Below are 21,321 nucleotides of genomic sequence, written 5' to 3' on the forward strand. Positions count from 1 at the left end.
AAAAACCCCCGTTGTCTACTGCTCACCAAAGTAAAAATCACAATACCAGTTGAAATATTTGGTAGTGGAAGTGAAGAGTGAAAACTGGGTATTTTAAAAAGAGAAAGAGCAGTATAAAGGATGAGGAGCTTTGAAGGTCACTTGCTAGTGGACAGTCATTAATTTCCAGTTTGTCAAAGCAAAACGGGTCTAGAGCCATTTGGTGTTCAGCAAACACAGTAGCTAATGTAAATGAAATCGAAAAGCAGATCTCAGCAGTTTGGGGAAAAGCATGTTGGAGTGACTTGTGGGAAAAGAAAATACAGCATGACTGCCTGTCCTCCTGGATGACCTTGCCAGTAGGTAGCAGCCCAGGAGGAAAGAATGGTTGCACCCATGGGACTGCAAGACGGAGTTTAGGAACTAAACCAAGACACGTAGCACATTTGCACCACTAAGTTAACCCTGGCTGAGAGTGAGTTACAAAAAAGATCTTTTTATCTGACTTCCTAAAGAAATGAAGCTGAGATAACACTGCATGCACAAGTGCCTGTCCAACCTCACCTGATAAGCTTTGAACGCCACAGGCAAATTCATACAAATCTGACAAGGAAGTTAAAGTCTCAGAGATATTCAGTTCCTCTAGGTCTAATAAAAGTAGTGGTGTGGAGGAGAGAGACAGTCTCCCCACAGTCACACTGCTGAGTGCACTCAGCTCTTATTAGACACCGGAAAGTCTGCGCAGGACAGCACTTCTCCACTGTCCCACTAGGCACCTGAAAATCCACTCAGGAAACAAAGCACCTTAGGGAAATCAATGCTCTAGTTCCAGTGCTCAGGGACGAAACACGTGAGAAAGGGGCGTTGCTTGAAAAGCCAGAGAGTGACTATGACGGCGGTGGTGCATGTGACGGTGAATGGGAGGTCACAAAACATGACAGTGAGATGCAAGCTCCCAAAACAAACCTTCTCTTGAGAAAGAAGCACTGGAGTGAGACCCCGTTATGAGGAAAATGAATCCACAAATTGGTGCTGACACACTCTTCATTGACAGCTGTCCAGATCCGGATACTTTCTATAGGTATATGTACAGGCAGAGCAGGAAGCCCACACAGGCAGGCTATTTACAGGATATGAAATATCAGATAGAGATGAATAAACCCCTTTATTATGTGCAATTTTCACCGCTGCCTTCTGAAGCAGAGACTGTTTCTAGCTACAGTTAACAGCTTTCCCTTCACGTCCCATGGGGGTTCCAGATGCCTCCATTCACTTGGCACAAACCCAGGGACCTCGGCCATCAGCCGGCCCCCTGCTCTCCTCCCCACGCCAGCAATGCTGGGGCTGCCTCCCTGGAGGACGAGAGCTCAGGAGACCCTCTGATTGCCTCTTCTGTCCCTGCCTGCAAGGGAACAGCAACTTCTTTAGCCCTGGGAGATTACAGATAGAGACCTTTTGCTAGTCTGAAGTACATATAGCTTAAATGATGCAAGAATCCCCCACTTTAGCACTTTTCCCTCTGTTGCTCATCTTAGTGTCCTACTATAAGCCAAACACTTGTGCACAATTAGACTCCATTTTACATTCAACTCTGATTGCTAATTACATGGTTTGCAAATTTATACTTCTCAAATAGATTCTGTTTTTAGCTTCATAAAATTTCCAAAGCTTTGCCAAAACGTTAGCTTTTGTAAAGATGATATTCAGAGATGCTTACCAGCCACACATTTTAGGGAGTGCTGGTTGCTTTGTCCTGGACTGTCCGCATAGTGCTCAAACAGTGAAAAAGCACTGGGCACCTTTTCTAAAGAGAGAGTAGTATCCATTGCAGAAAGTAACCTATTTGGAAGACAACACATAGCTGTAAAAATCCCTTGTGGCATCACATAGTTTCCAAAGGCCAGAAGAAAAGATCATGCAACGTTTGCTTCTCTAAATATTTCCCAGGAACTTGAGGACAACATGCAAGGAGAAGCTGTTTCCCTGATTTTGAACACTTAGAGCATACTGTGACTTCAGATCAGGAGTGCAGAGAGAGCACATATGGTCTGTATACACTTGACCCGTGAGAACGTGAGGATTTGAAGTTCACTGCAAGACTCTCAAGAGCACAGGGGTTCAAACTTACTAACACAGTGCCTTTAAAGGTTACAAACCTTAGAGCTAAATTACAGCAGCTGACTCCAGAGATGTAATACAAACCAGCTGCTTGTGGCAAGCAAAAAAAAAACATAAGAAGGAAGATGGATTCCACTTAATTAGCCCATATTTGCTGAGTTCATTACAGGAAAAAACCCAACATATTTTTAACTCAGAGGCAGAAGCAGCTTCAAGGAAATGAAAGATTTTTTTTTTTCAAGGCAACCGAATTTTACCTTTCTCCCCTTCTTTTTTTCAGTCACCAAAGCAGTTAATTATGCATAATCTTAACAAAGCACAACAAATAGAAAATATACTTTCTTTAGAAAAACATGCATTGTTATATAGACTTGTTCTTAACCTTTTTTAGCAAGTCAGGTATTACCAAAGTAATAACCAAACCCATGCACAAAACAGAATAAACTCTAAGTTTAGTAAGTTAATGCATAAAGACCAAGTATACAGAAAGCTTTGGAAAATAATTTCATCACATTACACCTGCTCTGTTCCTCTGTAATAAACTACATGCAGATATGTGGCTGGACTGTCATATTTTGACTTAGAACAGGGGAGTCCAATTGCAGTCCTAATTCTGCAGATTAATGGGAACCACGAAGGGGTGTTTGGCACATTCTCTTCAGACCATTCTCCTGGGGTTGCAATTTGACCATGAACTGGAACCCTCGTGTCATTGTTATACCTCAGTCCATCAACATGTGTCAGCATGCATATCGCTGTGATGGCTGAGGCAGCACTGCAAGGGTATGTTTAATATGTACCACACAGCACCCAGGCCCTTCGGGCAAACTCTGTGGTGGTGGTGTGGGCAAAGCAGGTTTGGGACCTTGCATAGGAGAAGCCTGCAGCCAGCCTGTCTGAATACTTATAGCTGACCTTAGAAAATTTATTGGGGGAACACGGGCTCGTAATTGAACACTTCTCTCATAAGGGATAGGTCTTACCAAAATGACTCCCTTGAGGAAATCACACATGGCAGAGAACTGTTTGTGACTGCATGTATTTACCAGTATGTGCAGGCGGGCCAGGATGCAGCTGTGATGAGGCAACAGCCTTCTGACACATCCCGATTCAGGTGGTGCCAATGAAGAGGCATGGGAGAATATCAGCCCATAGTCTCCTGGTAAGCTTTTGAAAGCTACATAATCTCATGTTTTTCTGGAATTGTGTTCAGAAATATAGCCCAACAATCCCAGCCATGTGAGTGACACTTTACATTACAACCTTTCAGAAACCTGGTAATACAGAACCGGACTAGTGAAAAAAGAAGGTACCAGTGATGCCTAAAAGATGGAAGCATGGTCAAAATGGTTTTTTAGTACATTTGTGTATAACAATACCTACAAGGAACATCTGTTTAAAAATGTCTGTGTAGAGATTTAAAATTGAGCTGACATTTTAAAATGTGACTTAATCAATGTATTACAGAACACATGCAAAACACTTCAAAACCAGTCAGTTACAGCAACAAGTATAAAACCTTTTAGTTTCATTATTTGCAAGGTTTATAAAAGTAGTTATGAATATTAGCAGTGTGTTTTCAAAGCTTGCAAATACTAAATGAAGCATCCAACATGCTAGGCCTAGTACTCACTACGGTGCACTTAACCCATACTTCATATACCTTTTATTCAACTCTTTAGATGACTAAAGGAGAAAAAAAAGAAATGTATTAACAGTTTTCAAAACCCTGAAAATGTTGACGAGCTAGTCATCTAACAGCCTTGCTACTCTCCACAGACATAAAATACACATGGCTTTATTGACTTGATGTTGCCTGGGATGCTGCTCATTCACATCAGCACAGAACTTGGTTCCTTAAGAATATTCCACTTCAAAGGTCTGGCTCAGCAGATTATTCGAGTCTAAATCTAGTTTTAAACTCCTGAGGGGTCAGTATTCAATATCCAGGTTTAAAGACCAGAGCACAGTCAAATGCTTTCTTAAACCATGGTTTTTACAGAAAGAAATCACTTGCACATTAAGAACACTTACATCCAAATTCTGGCTGAAATCTCCTTTGTAACTTCTGGTTACTAGAACCTGCGTGAGATTTGTACTTATGGAGTGAGAGTTTCTCCCATGCTCCATGGATCTTTAGCTAACATTTTCTGACTCATGGACAGAAAAGTTCCTGTCCTCTATCACTAACAGAAAGGGGTGGGGAATCTAATAGTTTTCCCACCCCACAAAAGAATTTCAGATTACAAAATTATCTTTGTGCCAAAGCACTGATGCAGCACCTCACAAAGTTCAGGAAAATAAGATATATTTCTCATCCATCCCAAAATAACCAGTCTCCCGTAGCATTAACTTGGTTATGGGATACTAAGATATTGTGTCGCTTGGAGCAGGGGAGAAAGCCAAATATTGGTCCACCATTTCCATAACTGCTAGTATATGGGCTGGGGGCTTATATTTGGGAAGCTGTTTTATTTTGCATGAATGATCAGTCTTTAGACACTAATTTGAATTTTTCATTTCTTGCATCCCAGGATAGTTTCTCTGCAGCTTCCAGATGACATGCTAATTCCCTAACGATACAAGATCATCATTCCAGAAATCGCATCCCCTTCAAGGCTGCTGATACACTCCTATAAAGGAGAAAGTGTCACAGCTCACTTACAGACAAGTCCTGCAGCACAAGAACAATCTTGGAGGACCCAGATGGTTAATGGTTAACCTGCAAGGCCCTCTGACACCAGCTTACAACTGAGGACTGTATGAGCTAGGTAACTTAAGTCATGAAGGGATGTTTTTTATATTCAGAAAGGACCATTTCAGACGTGCACCTTACATGCACATTCCTAAACATAGCCCATTGTCGTCGTTTAACCCTGGCTGGCCACTAAGCACCACATGGCCACTCACTGCTTTTCAGCAGTAAATATTTATTACAGCCTCAGTAATTTGAGTGCATAACTACTGTCTGTGTCTGCTCTTTAAAAAAAAAAAACACCAACAAAAACCTGGCAAATCAACAACAACTGTGCTTCCGGTTTAGATCATTTTCAATTACATTTTATTGTTTCACTTTTATTTTACATACACTAAAGTATCTTCTACCATAACATTTCTTACTCCTCAGTGGATAATTAATTCTAGATAAATTATCGAAGTGCCTCTTAGCCTTCTCTTCACAAAACAAAACAGAACCATTTCAATCGCATAAGGCACATTTTCATTCTATGCATCATCTTTGCAATTTTCTCTAAGCATTCACATGACAAAAGCAAATGATCTAGCAGTTTCAGAGTGGAATAGCTGAGCTTGCAGGATTTAGCTATCTTAAAAAAAAAGGAAGGTAAATAACTCATTCTCAGCCTAGGTACTGTATAAGTGCTTTCCTAAGTAGTATCATAAAAGCTAGAGTATGAAAGCCATTTTTACTTACATTTAGGAAAACAAATCCATCGAGTTCTTCCATTTCTTTTACTGTCGTCTCCAAAATTTCCTTTGCTGAATCAACAGTTTGCTGGAAGTTAACCATCTGCTCATACAGGTACTCCATTTTCATCTTCTTCACTTCCTCAAAGTTCTCTGATTTCTCATCATATTGTGCTACCACTTTCTTAAGCATCTCTTCATTCTGCTTTTCTAATAACTCTCCATTTTTCTTACAGTTTTCCTGCAAAGTAAAAACAGATGTAAACTGATCTGCAGAATAAAATTACAATGTTTAACAAATACACAGAAACTCTCAATTACCCAGACATGAGCCATCCACCAGATTCCTTCTGGCATCCTGAGAATAAGAGAACTTTTAATTCTGTAAGAAAGCTCATATGGGAGAAATAATGCTAGAGAAATACACTAAAAACAATGGCAGATTTTTTTTTTTACTGTTAATGTTTAAAATTAAACTTCTATATTTAAGCATTGAGACAGGAAGTCTGACTACAAAATAACTAAAGATCCACACTTTCAACTGAAATTAATACAGTCCTGAAGGCTTAAGAACTTGGGCATTAAGAAGTTAAGACTGGGCAACTCATTTAGATGCTTCACACAGGATTCTAAATAAAGACACAAACAGTGTGAGCTTGTTGTAAGCATAAACAAAATTAAGGGGACTTTTTCCTCCAGTGCTTGACAGTCACATATTCCACTTTGCAATAATGTGCAAAAAACCCAATCTTTTTCTTCCGCTAAAGTTAACACCTTCCAGTCGGAGAGATCAGTTTGAGGACTGGAGAAACAGCACATTTTACTGGAAGCAATGATGCTACAAGACAAAGCAAGCATCTCTTAGAAGTAATTCTGCAGAGTGAAGGAAAACTAGTGCGATAAAACACTGGACTTACCTCAACAGAGTTAAATAGCGATTCAATATCGCTCACAAACTCTTCAATCTTCATTGACTTTTCTTCCAGTGCTATTAGCAATTCACCTAAATGATCCTGAAATTTAAAATTTCAGTAACATAAGCACGTTATTTTATAAAGTTTATACATGAAACTTATTTTAGGTGAATATTTTTGTTTTGCCGTGAGCTGCCATTGGAACAATTGCTAAATTAAGTTCAAGTATCTCCCTGGCTACAAAGACAAGCACAGAAATAGCAACTGGAACAGTCACAAAACTGTTTACAAACCAAAAAAAGTGAGCTCAGTTCAACAAGGTGCTGAGTGTCTATACAAGTTGTTGAACATGAATTCCAGTGCAGCTTTGCTAGAGACTGAGGGTACTCAGAGCCTCATGAGGGACTTCAGAAGATCGCAGGGACAAGCTCATAAAAAGGAATATGATGCAGGTAATTATGAAGCTACTAGATTATGCAATGTTGTGATTTTTTTTATTAGAATTTTAAAGATATCTCCTATAAACCAGAATTCATCAAAATCACTGGTTGAATTAGATGTGGAAACAAAAGCAATCCAAGGGACAACAGGCATCAGAGATGACTCAGAACTTTTTCTTAGTCTTTCTTGACCTTTCATGAAAGCAAGCTGGCCAACTGCTCAGGTACAATTTATAAAAATACTTAATTTTAATTAGCTGACATAAATCTGAAAAGAGGTTAACTTCCTTTGGTAACAGCTTCCTATTATGGCAAACTTCTACAGCTAGATCTGTTGAAAACTAGCATATGACTTTCCATTAATTATAAATGTCACATTTCACTGTACAATTGAAGGCTCACTTTATAAATATTTAGGGCCAATCACCAAGATTCAGAGGCAAACTTCTGTTTGTCAAGATAACCTATAAAATCTGACAGATGCCATCCATGGCTCATTTCATTTAAGGTGAAGCTACATTCCTACAGTTAAAATTCAGGCGACGAGCATTTTGCTATCTTAATGTTTTCTCAGTAGTTACACAGAAGTAACAAGAAACACACAAATGCCATCTCAGAGTAACCTGAGCCCTGAGTGCTAGAAATCATGTGAAGCCAAGCCTGTGTTGTGGCCAGATTTAATACTGGCTTCATGTCCATGCACCACAGCCAGGGAGTGATATCATGGGACATTTATTTGCGGCTTGAATTGCTGCAATGCAGGTATATTTGAAAGATGGTTGGGGCCTGTAACTTGATTACTGACTTAGTGGTGGCTGATTATCACTTCTAAGTCAAGCATGAATGGTCGTATATAAAAAGCAACTCTGCTGTCATACATCTGCACACCATGGAGATAGTTTGTAAATACTGGTATTTGAAACCACCACATTGACTCCTCCTACTTTTAATTTCTCTTTCTTGCATATAAGTTAACATAAAGATAACATAAATATCATTGATACAAGCCCTTCTGGAATTTTAATGGAATTACACTAAATCTATATTACCGTCGACTGAACATGTGCCAGGAAAGAGACCTCACCTTTCAGATACTGGGGTGAGATTAAATAGCTGGTGACCAAGAACGGAACATCTGTATACTTGTACATGAACAAATCTGATGTAGGAAAAGCGAGACATCACACACATTCTGTTTTCACAGGCAGAACTGTGATTTAATGAATAATAGCTTCCACGGAAATTAAAGCCTCTTCACTAGTATTGATAGCAAAGGACAAGGCTACTGAAATGGAGGGCATTTTTATCTATCTTTCAGAGTGGTACAGCTTCGGGATAGTGGGGAGAAATAGGACTTGCTAAACTCTTACCTGCGCTACAGCTAAAACACTACTGGCACAGATGAACACAAACTGAACAGAAAATGAGGATGGAGTTTCAACAAAACTGTGTAGTGGAAACTGTGTAACTTGCCTAACATGTCTGAACAACCAACACAGATAACTGGGATGGGGAACATTTTATGGTGATACTGGTCCCCACATATGGATGTTTCTGTACTCTGTCAAGTGAAATGAGCTGCTGTTACTGAAATTTTCTTTTCATAGAAACAACACTCTTCCCATTTCTACCCCTACACATACAAACCAGAACAAACTTACACAGGCGGGTAGGCTAAAAGACGGAAAGTCTGGTAACAGCTACATATAAACAAGGTAATTCAAAGTTATGAACAAACAAAAATATCAGCTTAGCAAGCCTAGGACTCTAGAGAATACCTTAATAAGATAGTCTCCCTTCAAGATCTCTAACAGGTGTTTAGGAATAGTTTTTATTTTATAGATACTGTGATTTAGCCTCTGGACTGCTCTCTGAAGCCTCTCCACTGACAACACAGGAGGTCTGGAGAAATAAGCTTCAGTAGCTCCTTCTCTCACCCAAATTAATTCTTACCTTCATGCTGGTTGCAGCATCATCTAGTGTTGTGACTTCATGGTCTTTATGTTCCCCAAAAAGCTTGTCAATAGCAGATATTGGGCATTTGCAGTGGTAACAGTATGTGTCTGCTTGCACTTTCTTCAGTTCTCTTTGTGGGCTCTCAACTTGAGGAATGTTTGTTGCTGATTTTTCAGGATACATCACCACAAAGCCTGACTCTTCAACCTCAACAGGTGTCCTTTGCTCTGGCTCATTAACAAATTCATAACTATCACCAACATGCTCAAAAGAGTCCCTGTCTTCAAATAATAGCTCCTCATGTGTGAACTGAGATGATACTTCATCTTGCAAAAGTTCTTCTTGTGTAATCACATCATAGTCCATTGACTCAGCAAGATCTTCATAAACACCAGGGTGCTGCTCCTCTCTTTGCAAGTCTGGCTTCTCTGTTTGCTGAATGGCAGGGATACGTGAAAGATTTTCCTGGGTATACTGATCATCTTCACTGTCTTCAACAGGAGTCCGGACATACGGGACATACTTTTCCCTTTCAGGAATTGCTGTTATTTCATGCTGTTCCTCCTGCTTATCACTACCTTCTTGATATGCAGCTCCCTGATAATCCACTAGTTGACTATACAACACTTGATGACTTGATTGCTCTGGCAACTCCTCAGTTGTTTCTACAGGTACATTTTCTTCTTCTCTTTGTTCAGTGGTATCACTTCTTGCACCTGAAAGAATTACTTTGCTTCCAAAAGGAATGGCATGCATTGGTTTACAAATTGTTGCTTGAATGTCACTGTCAACTTGGACTTTCTCTCTCTCCACAACACCCCTATCAGTTCTGATACACTGAACATCACCAGACCCCTGCTTTTGTTTGTCCTCTGAACTGTGAACTGAAATTCCTCCACTAAAGGACTCATCCTCTGGTATCTGATCCTTTTGAGGCCCTATGGCCTTACTTGGAATTTCATCTTTAAGAATGTATTTTTCAAAATACAGTCCTGTTCCATCATCTGTGTCTGAATTTCTGCTAGGGAAAGATGCGTTAGAATTACCACTTTCCTCATCAGAAGGAGTCTCATCCTTTGTCTTTTCTCCTACTGCTTCTGCATAGAGGTCCTTGTATAAAAAGGACAGAGCAGGTGGCTCCTCTAGAAGCTCTGGATTAACTGCAGCAACAGTAGTAGGGAACAACAGAGATCGTTCCAGCACTCTTTCTTCTGAATCAAAGAGTGGGGTCCCTGGTGACTTCCATTCATCTTCTACATTCGTAAGCTTTTTGCTGCTAATATCGGTTGATTTCTGCGGAGGTAAATGTTTTGGAGCATCTGCATAGGACTGCATTTTGCTTTCTGCTTTCACAGTACCATAAAAGACTTCATCCAGATCCTCAAGTAAGGAAAACTCCTCTTCCAAGGTATCTACCTCTGCACTTTCTTTAAAAGAAGTGGCTGCTTCCACAGGTTCGTTGGGATCTTCTGTCACAGGAAACAATGAACTTGGTCTTTCAAAATGTGGCTTAATTGGGGATTTGTCATCAATCAATGTATATTTTTCAAAATAATCCATATCGGCGATACCATTATTAGGATCCAGCACTGCATTATTATTGTTTTCTGGCAAGATGGGATTTTCTTCTTGTGTTTCTCCAGTTTCCTCAACATCATCACTTTTGACCAATTCTTTTAGTTCATGGCTTGCAGCCTTTCCCAACACTGAGCTTTCTGAAATTTCTGTGGTTGTTCCAGAAGCTACAGCTCTATGGCCATCATCACCTAATTTTCTTTTAAATGAAGGATTTGTTTCCAAGTATTCTAGTTTATCTGGCATGTGTTTACTTTCTTCTTGATCAACAGAGGAAATATGTGTAGGAGCATGAATATTGAGTATTTCATAACCTTCTGAAATTATATTAAACAGATCTTTTTGTTCAGTAGGCTCTGGAGCTTGCTGACTACCTTCTACAGTGCTTGCATGTTCCATTTTTTCCTCTTCTCCTCTCAGGTAAGGCTCAGGCACCTCAGGCACTTTGTCTACCTCCGGATGTTGCATTGCTTCCATTTCTGTGGGGTTTCCAGTCCTAGTTTCATGCTCTGGAACTTTGTCTGGACCTGGATTATGTCTTCCCAGAGATGGTAAACCATACCTTTGTGTTCTGTGACTAGTTTCTGAGGTCACTCTGTAGGAAATTTCACTTGACACTGAATCAGAAACTCTAAAAGTATCTTCTTTATTCTTTGTAGCACCATGAACTGTAAGTTCTGTGCAACTTCCAGTTGGGAATTGTTTTGATCCAAAATCAGAAGCTTCATTTGGAGAAAGTTTAATTTCTTGTCTGTCTACTTCTGTAGCTCTTATTGGACTAATTGAGCGAGTTTTCACTTCTTCCACCAGCCAGCTAGCTAGCCCAAAAGATGGAATATCTGGATTCTGCTCTTCATGAGAACTAGAGCTAACGGACTTCATATCTACCAAAGAAAGGCTGCCCTGTTCACCAGAATAATGCTGAGGTTTGTGTGTCACTGTTTCATAAGCAAGATCTGATGAAACAGCTTCCAGATGTTCTAAGGATGTATGCTTTTGGTCTGCAAAATATGGTTGCATTTCACATCTATCCTCTCCTTCAGTATAAATGCCTGAAACTATGCTAGGTTGTTTTCCAAGCATGCCTACTACATCAGATAAAGATGATGGAGTATTTTTTTTCTCTTCATTATCAGTGAAAACCACTGATACTGACTTTTCAGGTAATGTATGAAAAGGTACAAATGAATCTGATGACACTGCTTGCTGGTCTGCTACAGCAGTCACCTTTGACTCTGTGGTCACCAACCTTGGCACTGTCTGCACATCAGGTTGTATTTCTTGCTTATCCTGCTCAGTAGTGAATTTGGAGGGATTTCTTAGCTGCTCTGATGACAAATATTTTGTGTCCAACAAACAGTCTTGAGATTCTTGCTCGTCTTGGTCTTGTGTGTGTGTTAGAAACATACTCTCCAACTGCACTGTCTCCAAGCTTGCTGATTTAGGTGAATAGAGCTGAATGTTTTGCAGTTCTTTTTCATCATGTGGCGGAATCACATGTTTACACTCTGATTGTGCAGACTGGGGAGTAAGTGGCTGAATGCTTTGCTTTTCTTCTTCAGCAAGTGACCATGTGGGAACTAAATACTTAGAGGCTGGTTTTGAATAAGGTGGAATTTCTTGCTGATATGTTTCATCAGCTGAATGAAGTGGAACTGAAGGTTCAGACTCCAGTTTTGAAGACACAGTTAAATAATCTTGACTTTCTAGAGTTTCTGCTTTATCTGTAGAATATGACAAATTTAATTGTTCAGATTCTAATTGCATAGCTGTGTGGAAGTAATGTGGAGTCTGTTCTCTCTCTGTTTCAGGTAAACTTACACATTCAACCTCTGACTGTGCAGCCACAGGTAAATGTACATCAACTTTTGTATTCTCTGCTTCTTTTCTTGCAAAGAAGAAACCTGATGCAGGCTGGGCAGCTTCTGTCTGCTCTGTTTTACAGTGGGTGTAAGATAAATCTAAGTGCTTGGGGGACAGGCCTCCAGTTACAGGCAGAGACTTTGGACTTTCTTCTGGTTTTGTTTCATGGACAGAATGTGGAAAACGCAAAGGTACAGACACTGCTTGTTCAGTAAGAGCAGAATACAGTTGGCTCTCTGCTTCCTCAGTGGAAATGGATAAATCTTGTTGTTTAGTTTCCAACTGAGCAGTTAGAGATGAAGTAGCCCCAGTGTCATGCTTCTCTGAATGCCCTGCTCTCAGCAGGGCTGTTTCATGCTTTTCTGCTTTGTCAGTACAACTTAATAAATCTGATTGTTCAAAGACCGATTGTGCAGTTCCCTGCCCCTCAGTCCTGCCAAAGGTATATGATACAGAAGTTGTTTCTGGTTGCTCTGTTTCAACAACAGAGTACTGCAAATTAGTACACTGCAGTTCAGGTTGGGCCCCATCCCTTTGCTCCATTTCACCCATGAAATATGATGTCTCTGGGTGCTCCAGATGGGCAGCCTGTGGTTGCTCTGCTTTGCCATAGGAGTACAATAAATCTGGTGTTTTCACTGCATGAGTCTCTGGTTTGCCAAGAGAATATGACAAATCGGGACATCTTGATTTTAGTTGTTCCATTTGCAACTGCTCTGCTTTTCCTGTGGAATATGAAAAACCAGAAGGCATGAAACCTGCTTGTGCAGTTTCCTGTTTTTCTGTTTTGCCAAGTGAATGTGATAAACCTGGTTGCACTAAGTCAAACAGTGAAGCTGATTTCTGCTCTTCTTCACCAAGGGAGTGCAAAAAGCCAGGCTGGGCCATTCCCTTTTCCTCTAGTTTCTCAGAGGACTCTAAAAACTCTGGCTGTTGCAGTACTTTTTGGGTGGGTTGTGAGCACTCCGATTTGCCAGCTGGATAAGATAAATCCATTTCTTCCACTTCTGGTTGTTCAATTTCATGGTGCTCTTGTTGAGCAATAGCATATGACAAATCTGGATAGTTTGATTTCTGATGTGTAGCTTTGTTTTCTATTTCTCTAACAGGGTAAGATAGCTGCAGATGTCGCAACTCTGGCAATACGACTTCTTGTTCTCTTTTGCCCGAAGAATACAACAAACCTTTATGTTCCAGTTCACCTTCCACAGTTTGCATTTCATCTGTTTTACCAAGGGCATATGTTAAATCTTGTTGCCCTAAGTCCATTTGTGTGGCTTCTTGTGACACTGTTTTGCAAATGGAATATGATAAATTTGGAAGTTTCTGCTCTGGATGTGCCATTCGTTGTTGCTCTGTTTTTTCAATGGGATGGGGTGTTACAGGCTGCTCTGATTTCCATTGTGTAGCCAGTGGCTGCTCTACTTTGTCACTGGAATACAACAAATCTGGATGTTCAACCTCCGGCTGTGCTGTTCCTCGCCATTCTGTTTTGTCAGTGAAATGCAGCAAGCCCTGATGCTCTGCTTCCACTTGAACAGTTTGTGGTTGCTCTGTCTTCCCAGGGCAAGATGATAAATCTGGTTGGACTAACTCAAGTTGTGTGGTTTCTTGTAGCTGTGTTTTATCAGTGGAATATGATAAACCTGAATGCTCTAGCTCTTGTTTTACCATTTCTTGTTGCTCTTTTTTGCCAGAGGAATAAAAAAAGTCTGGGAATTCCCCTTCCAGTGGGGTCCTGTTTGGTTGCTGTGCTGTGCCACAAGAACTCGACAACGTCGGCTGTTCCAATTTCAGTCGTACAGTTTCCTCTGGGTGTAATGTATAGCTTCCCCTCTCCTGTTTGACCTCCAGTTGTGCACTTCGTTTTAATTCATTAATGGAAGAGGACAAATCAGGGTTCGGTACTTTGCCCATGGCATCTGAGATGTCTGAATGTTCAGACTCTAGTGGGGCAGCCCATGATGGCTTTGTTTTGACCAAAGAATGCAACAAATTGTGTTCTTTCAACTCTGGCTGTGTTGTTTTATGAGGTTCTGCTGTGCCAAGACAGAATGACAAATCTGCATATTCTGATTTTGCTTGGGAATTTTGCAGTCCTTCTGTTTTCCCCATAGAGCACTGCAGCTCAGGGTGTTCTGCCTGCATTCCTGCACCTTGCCATTGCTTTTCTTTGCTGAGAGCTGATGAAAAATCACCTGGCTGTTCCGGCTCTGGTTTAATGTTTTCTTGTTGCTGTACTGTGCCAGTGGAGTGCAATAAATCCGGATGCTCCAAATCCACTTCAGCCATTTGAAGTTGCTGTGTTTCACCAACTGAATATGATAAATCCATTCGTTCTGCCTCTGGTTGTATGATTTCATGGTGTTCTAATCTGCCAGCAGATAAATCTGAATGGTTTGATTTCGCATGTGCAGTTTCTTGTTCTGCCTCACTAACAGAATAAGATAATTGTGAATGTCCAAATTCCGGCTGTGCTTTCTCTCCTTGTACAGCTTTTTTGAAGGAATACAGGAAGCCTGGCTGCTCCTCTTGAGCAGTTTGTGCTCGCTGTGTTTTGCCAGGCCAAGATGATAGATCTGGTTTTCCAAACCCCAGTTGTGTAGTTTCTTGTGTCTGCATTTTACCAATGGAATATGATAAATCAGGATGCTTTGGCTCTGGTTTTGCCATTTCTCTTTGCTCTGCTTTTTCACTATGAGGTGATGCATCTGGAGCTCCTAGTTTCTCTTTTGGAGCTTGCAGATGCTCTGCTCTGCTGACAGACTGTCCCTCATCAGGGTGTCCCAAGGCTGTGTGCTCCATGCCTTGCTGCCCTGCTTTGTCGGTGGGGGATGCAATGTCTGTATGGTCCAGCTCCAGCTGGGCAGGTGGGAATTGCTCTGTTTTGTCATGAACATACAACGTATCTGTCTCTTCCAATGCCAGCTGGGTCATTTCTTGCACTTTGTCGAGGGACCATGCTAGACCAGGGTGTTTGGGTTTCAGCTGTGCAGTCTGCAGTCCTGCTTTGAAAATGGAATAAGGCAAGTCAGGATGTCCCTGCCCTGGTTCTGCCATTTCTTCTTCTTCTGCCATACTCACAGAATGAGACAAATGTGGAATTTCCACTTCTGGCTGAACTATTTTCTGTTCTGCTTTTCCAAAGGGGTAAGTTAAACCTGTTTGCTGTGGTTCTTGTTGTACTCTTTGTCGCACCTCTGGGCTGTCCAGAGGATATATCACATCAGCGTGTCCTGCCCCTGGCGGGGCCATTTCATCATCTGGCTGGTCAATGGAAAATGATAAATCTGGTTGTTCCAAGTCCTCCTGGCCATGTTTTAATTGCTCTGATTTAGCAGGAGAATGTGATAACTTTCCTTGCTCTAACTGCTGTTTTGTGGTTTGCTGCTGCTTTTCTCTGCCAACAGAAATTTTTCTGTGTTTCTGATCCAACACTACTATTTCTTGTTGGTTTGTCTCATCAGTGCAATGTGACAAATCAGGATGCTTCATTTCCCATGGTGAAATTTCCTGCTCATTTGCTTTGCCAAGGGAATATGTCAAATCTGAATGTTTTGACTCTATTTGTGCAATTGCTGGAGAAGCTCTTTTCTTGGCCATTTTAAGTAGTTCTTGATATTTAGATTCAAACTCTTGAGTTTCTTGTTCTTTGGCTTTACCAAAGGAAAATGATAAATCTGGATATTTTGAATCCAATTGTGAAGTTTCTTTCTGGGTTTTTTGGCCATCAGAATATGTCAAATTTGCGTATTTAGATTCCACTTCCATACTTTCACCTTGTGCCGCTTCACCCAGTGTTCCTGGTGAATCCAAATGTTCTGATTGTCCTTGTGTTTCTCCCATGGAGCAGGAAAGCTCTGGATGTCCTGACTCCTGCTCTGCAGTGTCACTTGGATTTGCTTCACCACTGTTGCATGAAAAATCTGGATGTTCCATCACCGATAGTGCAGTTTCTTGTTGCTTCAAATGAAACGGTAACGTTGGATGTTTCAACTGTTTTTGTTGTTCAGCTTCATGAAAGGAATATGGCAAATCTGGACATTCTGAACTCACTTCCATTTCCAGTGGAGCTTCTTTTCCACTGGAAGATGGCAAAAATGTTTGCTCCAGCTCTGGATGTACTACTTCTTGTTTTTCTGTTTTGCCAGTAAAACTTGGAAGAAATGGTTGCTCTGATTTGTGCTGTGTCATTTCCTCCTGCATTTCTGTCTGTTCTGGATATGCTGGCCCTGCTTCCATTTCTTCTTGCATTTGTTCACTGAGAGAATGTGGCAAAGACAGATGTACTAACTCTGGTTGAACTGTTTCTTGCTGTGCCAAATTAATTTGGTCTATGACCTGTGGCTCTTCTTTCCCCCAGGTTTCTGACAAATCTGAACACTCCATTTCTATTTGCATAGCTTTTTGTTGGGCTGTTTCCTGCTGCTCTCCCTCTCTCTGTACTATACCTTGTTGTTCCATTTTGCCAAAGGAATATGACACCTCTGGCTGGGCCACATCCAGTGGTGTGGTTTCCTGTTCCTGACTATGAGCAGTGGAACAAGAGGGAAGCAACTGCTCCTGCTCCAGTTGTGCCATTTCCCGGGTCTTTGCTCTGTCAGTCAAATGTGAGAAGCCCAAAGATCCTGACTTCACTCCTTCTTGCATTACTTCTCCAGTGATAAATGAGAAATCACTATTTTCTGAAGCTAGTTGTATATTCTCATGTTGCTCTGCTTTGCTAATGAAACATGATGGCTCTGAACCTTCTAAGTCTTTTTGTACAGCTTCTTGTGCTGTTTCTCCATGGGAATACGGCAAATCTGCTTGCTCTAACTTTGGTTGCAATATTTCCTGTTCTGTTTTGCCAGTGGAATATGTCATCTCTGGCTGTTCTGTCCTCAGCTGTGAGGTTTTATGTTGCTGTTCTTTTCCAATAGAATATGACACAACTGGATGCTCTGACTGCAGGTGAGTAGTTTCTCCTTGCACTCCCTTGGTACCAGAATACTGCTTAGCTCCAGGTTGTGAATCCTGCTGTAAAGGCTGTGGCTGTTCTCCTTTGTCACCAAAATAGGACATAAAAGAATTGTCCACATCTACTTGTGCCAATTCTTGCAGCTTTGTTTTATTCATGGGATATGGTAAATCTGAACATGCTGTTGCAAGATACCCAGTTTGCTGTGTCTCAGCTGTTCTGGTGGAATCAGATATGCCTGGATGTTCCAACTGCAGTTCTGTAGTGTCTTCTTTCTCTGCTTCTTCCACTAAACATGAGAAATCTGAAGGTACTAGCACAAGCTGTGCTGTTTCTCCTTGCTTTGCGTCTTCTGGGGAATAAGACTCTGGCTGTTCCAGTTCAAAAGGAACAGATTTTTGTTTTTCTGTTTCTTCCCTGGAAAATAAAAACTCATCTTGTTCTGTTTCCAGCTGTGCACCCTCTGATTCTTCTGTTTTTTCCCTGGAAAAAGAAAAGTCTGGATGATCCATCTCCAGCTGTTCACTCTCCAATTCCACCATTGCTTCTCTGGAGTATGAGAAATCCGGGCGCTCTGTCTCCAGTTGGGCACTCTCCGATTCCTCTGTTTCTTCCCTGGAAAAAGAAAAGTCCGGGTGATCCACCTCCAGCTGTGCACTCGCCAATTCCACCATTTCTTCTCTGGAGTATGAGAAATCCAGGTACTCTGTCTCCAGTTGGGCACTCTCTGATTCTTCTCTTTCTTTCATGGAATGTGAGAAATCTGTGTGCTCTGTCTCTGGTTGGGCACTCTCCAATTCTTCTGTTTTTTCCTTGGCATATGAGAAATCTGGATGTTCTGTCTTCAGTTGGGCACTATCCAATTCCTCTGTTTCTTTTGTGGAAAAAAACAATTCTGGATATTCTGTCTCCAGTCTCGCAGTCTCCGATTCCTCTGTTTCTTCCCTGGAATATGAGAAATCTGGATGTTCTGCCTCCAGTTGTGCACTTTCAGGTTCCTCCATTTCTCCCCTGGAAAAGGAAGAGTCTGGGTGCTCCATCTCCAGCTGTGTACCCTCAAATTCCTCTGTTTCTTCCTTGGAAAAAGAGAAGTCTGAATGCTCTGTCTCCATCTGTGCTCCCTCTGATTCCCCAATTTCTCTTCTGGAATATAAGAAATCTGGATGCTCCATCTCCATTTGTGCACCCTCTACTTGTTTGTTTTTTTCAATGGAAAAATCAGGCTGATCCAAATCTACTCCTCTATTTACAGCGGAAGTTTCCTGAATTTCTTCTGTTTCTCTGTGAACAGGATACGAAATGCCAAAATATTTAGAACCTATCTTTTCAGGAATAGGCAAATTGAGTTTAATTCCTTGCTCCTTGGATTCTGTTTGCTTCTTTAAGTGAACATCTTGGGTTTCTGGTGGTGGGGTCTTTTGACTCTCTTTCTTTTTAGCAGAATACAATGGACCCAAATGCTCAGTTTCTGACCATGCAGTTGTTGATGAACGACATGCCATTTCTTCCTTCTCTGTTTCATCTACAGAATGTGGTAAAAGCACGTGTTCAGACTCAGATTGTGCAGTTTCTGATGACTGAGGAATAATATCCTCCTGTCTTGTTTCAGATAGAGTGGCATATTTGGATTTAGCTGATGGAGTACTAGGTAAGTAGGGCTGAACTGCTGACTTCTGTGCTTCCCTCTCAGGATGTTCTGACATGGATGCTGTAGGCAAAATAGGTTGGGTACTTTGTCTACCTAATTCATTAACAAAATCTGCTGAAACAGACTGTGGTGCAGAATTGGGCTGAATTTCCTGCTCCGTCAGTTCATCCAGAAGATGTGATGCTGTCAGCAGGGATTGGTCTGGTTTCTTGTTTGCAGTTTCAGCTGAAGGAAGCGTCACTTCTTTCTCTGATTTAGCATCAGACTCTAATGAAATAGAGGTTGATTGCTCTGTTTTTGATGTTTTGGCTGCAGGTGAATAACTTTGCTGCTTCTTGGCTTCTTCAGGAGGGCAGGACTTCAGTGACTGTCCTGTTACCTGATTTGGAATCTCCAAAAGAGATTGTCTGTCTTTTCTTTCTTCATGTTGAAGAGCTGTTTCTGCACCAAAGCTTGAAAATCTGCTTGGTTTATCTTTCATTTTAATGGGTTTAGTATTTTCAGATGAAACATCATCTTTATTAGTAATCCACTTTTCAAGAGGTGTTGTTGGTGAAGCATAGCTTTGATTTGCATGTGCTGTGAGTTGCTGTCTTTGCCTCCTTCTTCTCTCTGATGGTGTTTCAAGATTTCTACTTCTTGCTCGCTGGAAGGGTTTTGGATGTGTTGTTTCTGAAGGTGAACTGTACTTCTGCAATCTTTCTTTTACTGACATTTCAAGGAACTGTTCAGAATCTCCTGAAACTGAGCTACTTCTCTGGATTCCGGTTTTCTCCAGTGTTTCAGGGTCTATCTCAGTCCCTCCAAAAATTGAGTTAAACAGCTGGATTCTAGCTTGTACTGGTCCTCCAAGGATCGGCCCTACTTTTCTCAGTCTGCTTTCTCTAAATATTGATCTTATCGGAGCACGTTTTACTGGCTCTTCTGCGATGTTCTCTAGATCTTTGTCATCCAACATTTCCTCATCTGTGTCTTGTGCTTCCACCAGTTCAACGTTCAACACGGAGCCCTGCACATCTCCTAGAACAGTTCTTGTTTCTTGCCTCTGCATTCCAGAAGAGTCACGTTTCTTATTGCCCTGGCCTCCCTTCAGGTTTGTAGCCATCAGCACCCTATTTGAAGATTTACGCTTCCTTTTCCGAACAATTTTACCTTCATCCATAATAAAGATAACTTTTCCTGGAGGAGAACCTACTGGTGAACTTTCCATACTGTAAAGATCAGAAGTTGTACTAGTTTCTGAGGCCCAGGGAGTAGAAGATCTGCTTGAGCTGGTTTCCCAGGTTATCCCACTATCTTCACTTTGAACTGTTACCATAGAAAAGGAAGGGTTAGTCATGATGTACTGCAGCTTGGGTTTCACATCTTCACTTTGGATAAGATCTTTTAAACTAAAAAAAAAAAAAAAAAAAAAAAAGAACAGAAGAAAAAAAAAAAGCCATAAAATTACACAACAGATTAAATTATTGCAAATCTAGATTTTTGCATTAAAACAAAAATACTTCTCAAAGTTGTAAAAATACTGCATGTGCATAAATTTTGAAACACAAGCATAAGCAAAGTCATATTTCATCTGACAAATGTATTTTAGACACATTTCTGTAAAGCTGCATGTTGCAAGGTTAGTTCAATGAAGGGGAGGTGTTTACATGCTCTTGACAATGCAGGAAAAATAGTCTTTGATCTGACCTTGTTTTGCCAGTGTGAGATTGAGCTGATTCTGCAGCTATTCTCTAATGCCTGGTTATCTCATGGTATAATTTACACCTTGCATTAAACACTTATAAGATACTGTCTGTTTTAATAGCACCCACATTTGCTTTGCCTAAGCATAAATGATTATACAATGCTCAAAGGAGTAGAGAATCTGTTCACTAGTTTGTTACCATCTTCTCATATGTTTCATCCCCTAAGCGCTCTACGTATTTAACAAAGTAATTTAGAATACTTTCAACAGTAAAAATATACTGAGCCCTCCCCAAATGAAATAGCAATGTTTTATAAAGCTAACTTTAAACCTTATAATATGCAATCAGTACACTATCGTATGCTGCAATTAAATCTCTCTCAGTTAAAAAAAAAGGCTGGAGAAACATCTTCTAGGAAGCTTTAGGAAAAAAACAGTCTTAGAAGTAAGAGTGCACAGAACAGCAAAAGCAATTAAAAGACATAATATTATTTTTTAAAAAGTATTTTTAGGGTTACAATAGTTATTTTTAAAAAGACATATAAAAGGTAATCATAATCATAACCATAACAATCAGCAGTTCATTCAGGGAAATCATGTTCATAGCTGATGGAAAGAAAGGCAGAGTATCTGCTGGCAAAGACAGATGCTTCAGCAGAGCAGAAGAATTGGTGAAATCTCTGTCACTCCCATGGAAGGATGCCAGTCTATGGCCACACAAGGTCCTACTTCCACTGAACAGAAGGAAGGGTCAC

At 40.8% G+C, this 21,321-nt stretch overlaps 1 protein-coding gene across 1 annotated transcript in view; it reads right to left on the minus strand.

Moving 5' to 3' along the window:
• The window catches only part of CMYA5 (cardiomyopathy associated 5), a 48,171-nt gene that overhangs the window by 18,732 nt on the left and 8,118 nt on the right, over positions 1 to 21,321 (minus strand). The window contains exons 2-6 of the mRNA XM_009493824.2: positions 8,831 to 20,270; positions 6,441 to 6,536; positions 5,531 to 5,764; positions 3,761 to 3,783; positions 1,697 to 1,818 (exon numbers count right to left, since the gene is read on the minus strand). Coding sequence (XP_009492099.2) covers positions 1,697 to 1,818; positions 3,761 to 3,783; positions 5,531 to 5,764; positions 6,441 to 6,536; positions 8,831 to 20,270 — 11,915 coding nt within the window. The remainder of the gene's footprint in view (positions 1 to 1,696; positions 1,819 to 3,760; positions 3,784 to 5,530; positions 5,765 to 6,440; positions 6,537 to 8,830; positions 20,271 to 21,321) is intronic.

Source organism: Pelecanus crispus, chromosome Z (genome assembly GCF_030463565.1).
Source record: "Pelecanus crispus isolate bPelCri1 chromosome Z, bPelCri1.pri, whole genome shotgun sequence".
Taxonomy (NCBI): Eukaryota; Metazoa; Chordata; class Aves; order Pelecaniformes; family Pelecanidae; genus Pelecanus; species Pelecanus crispus.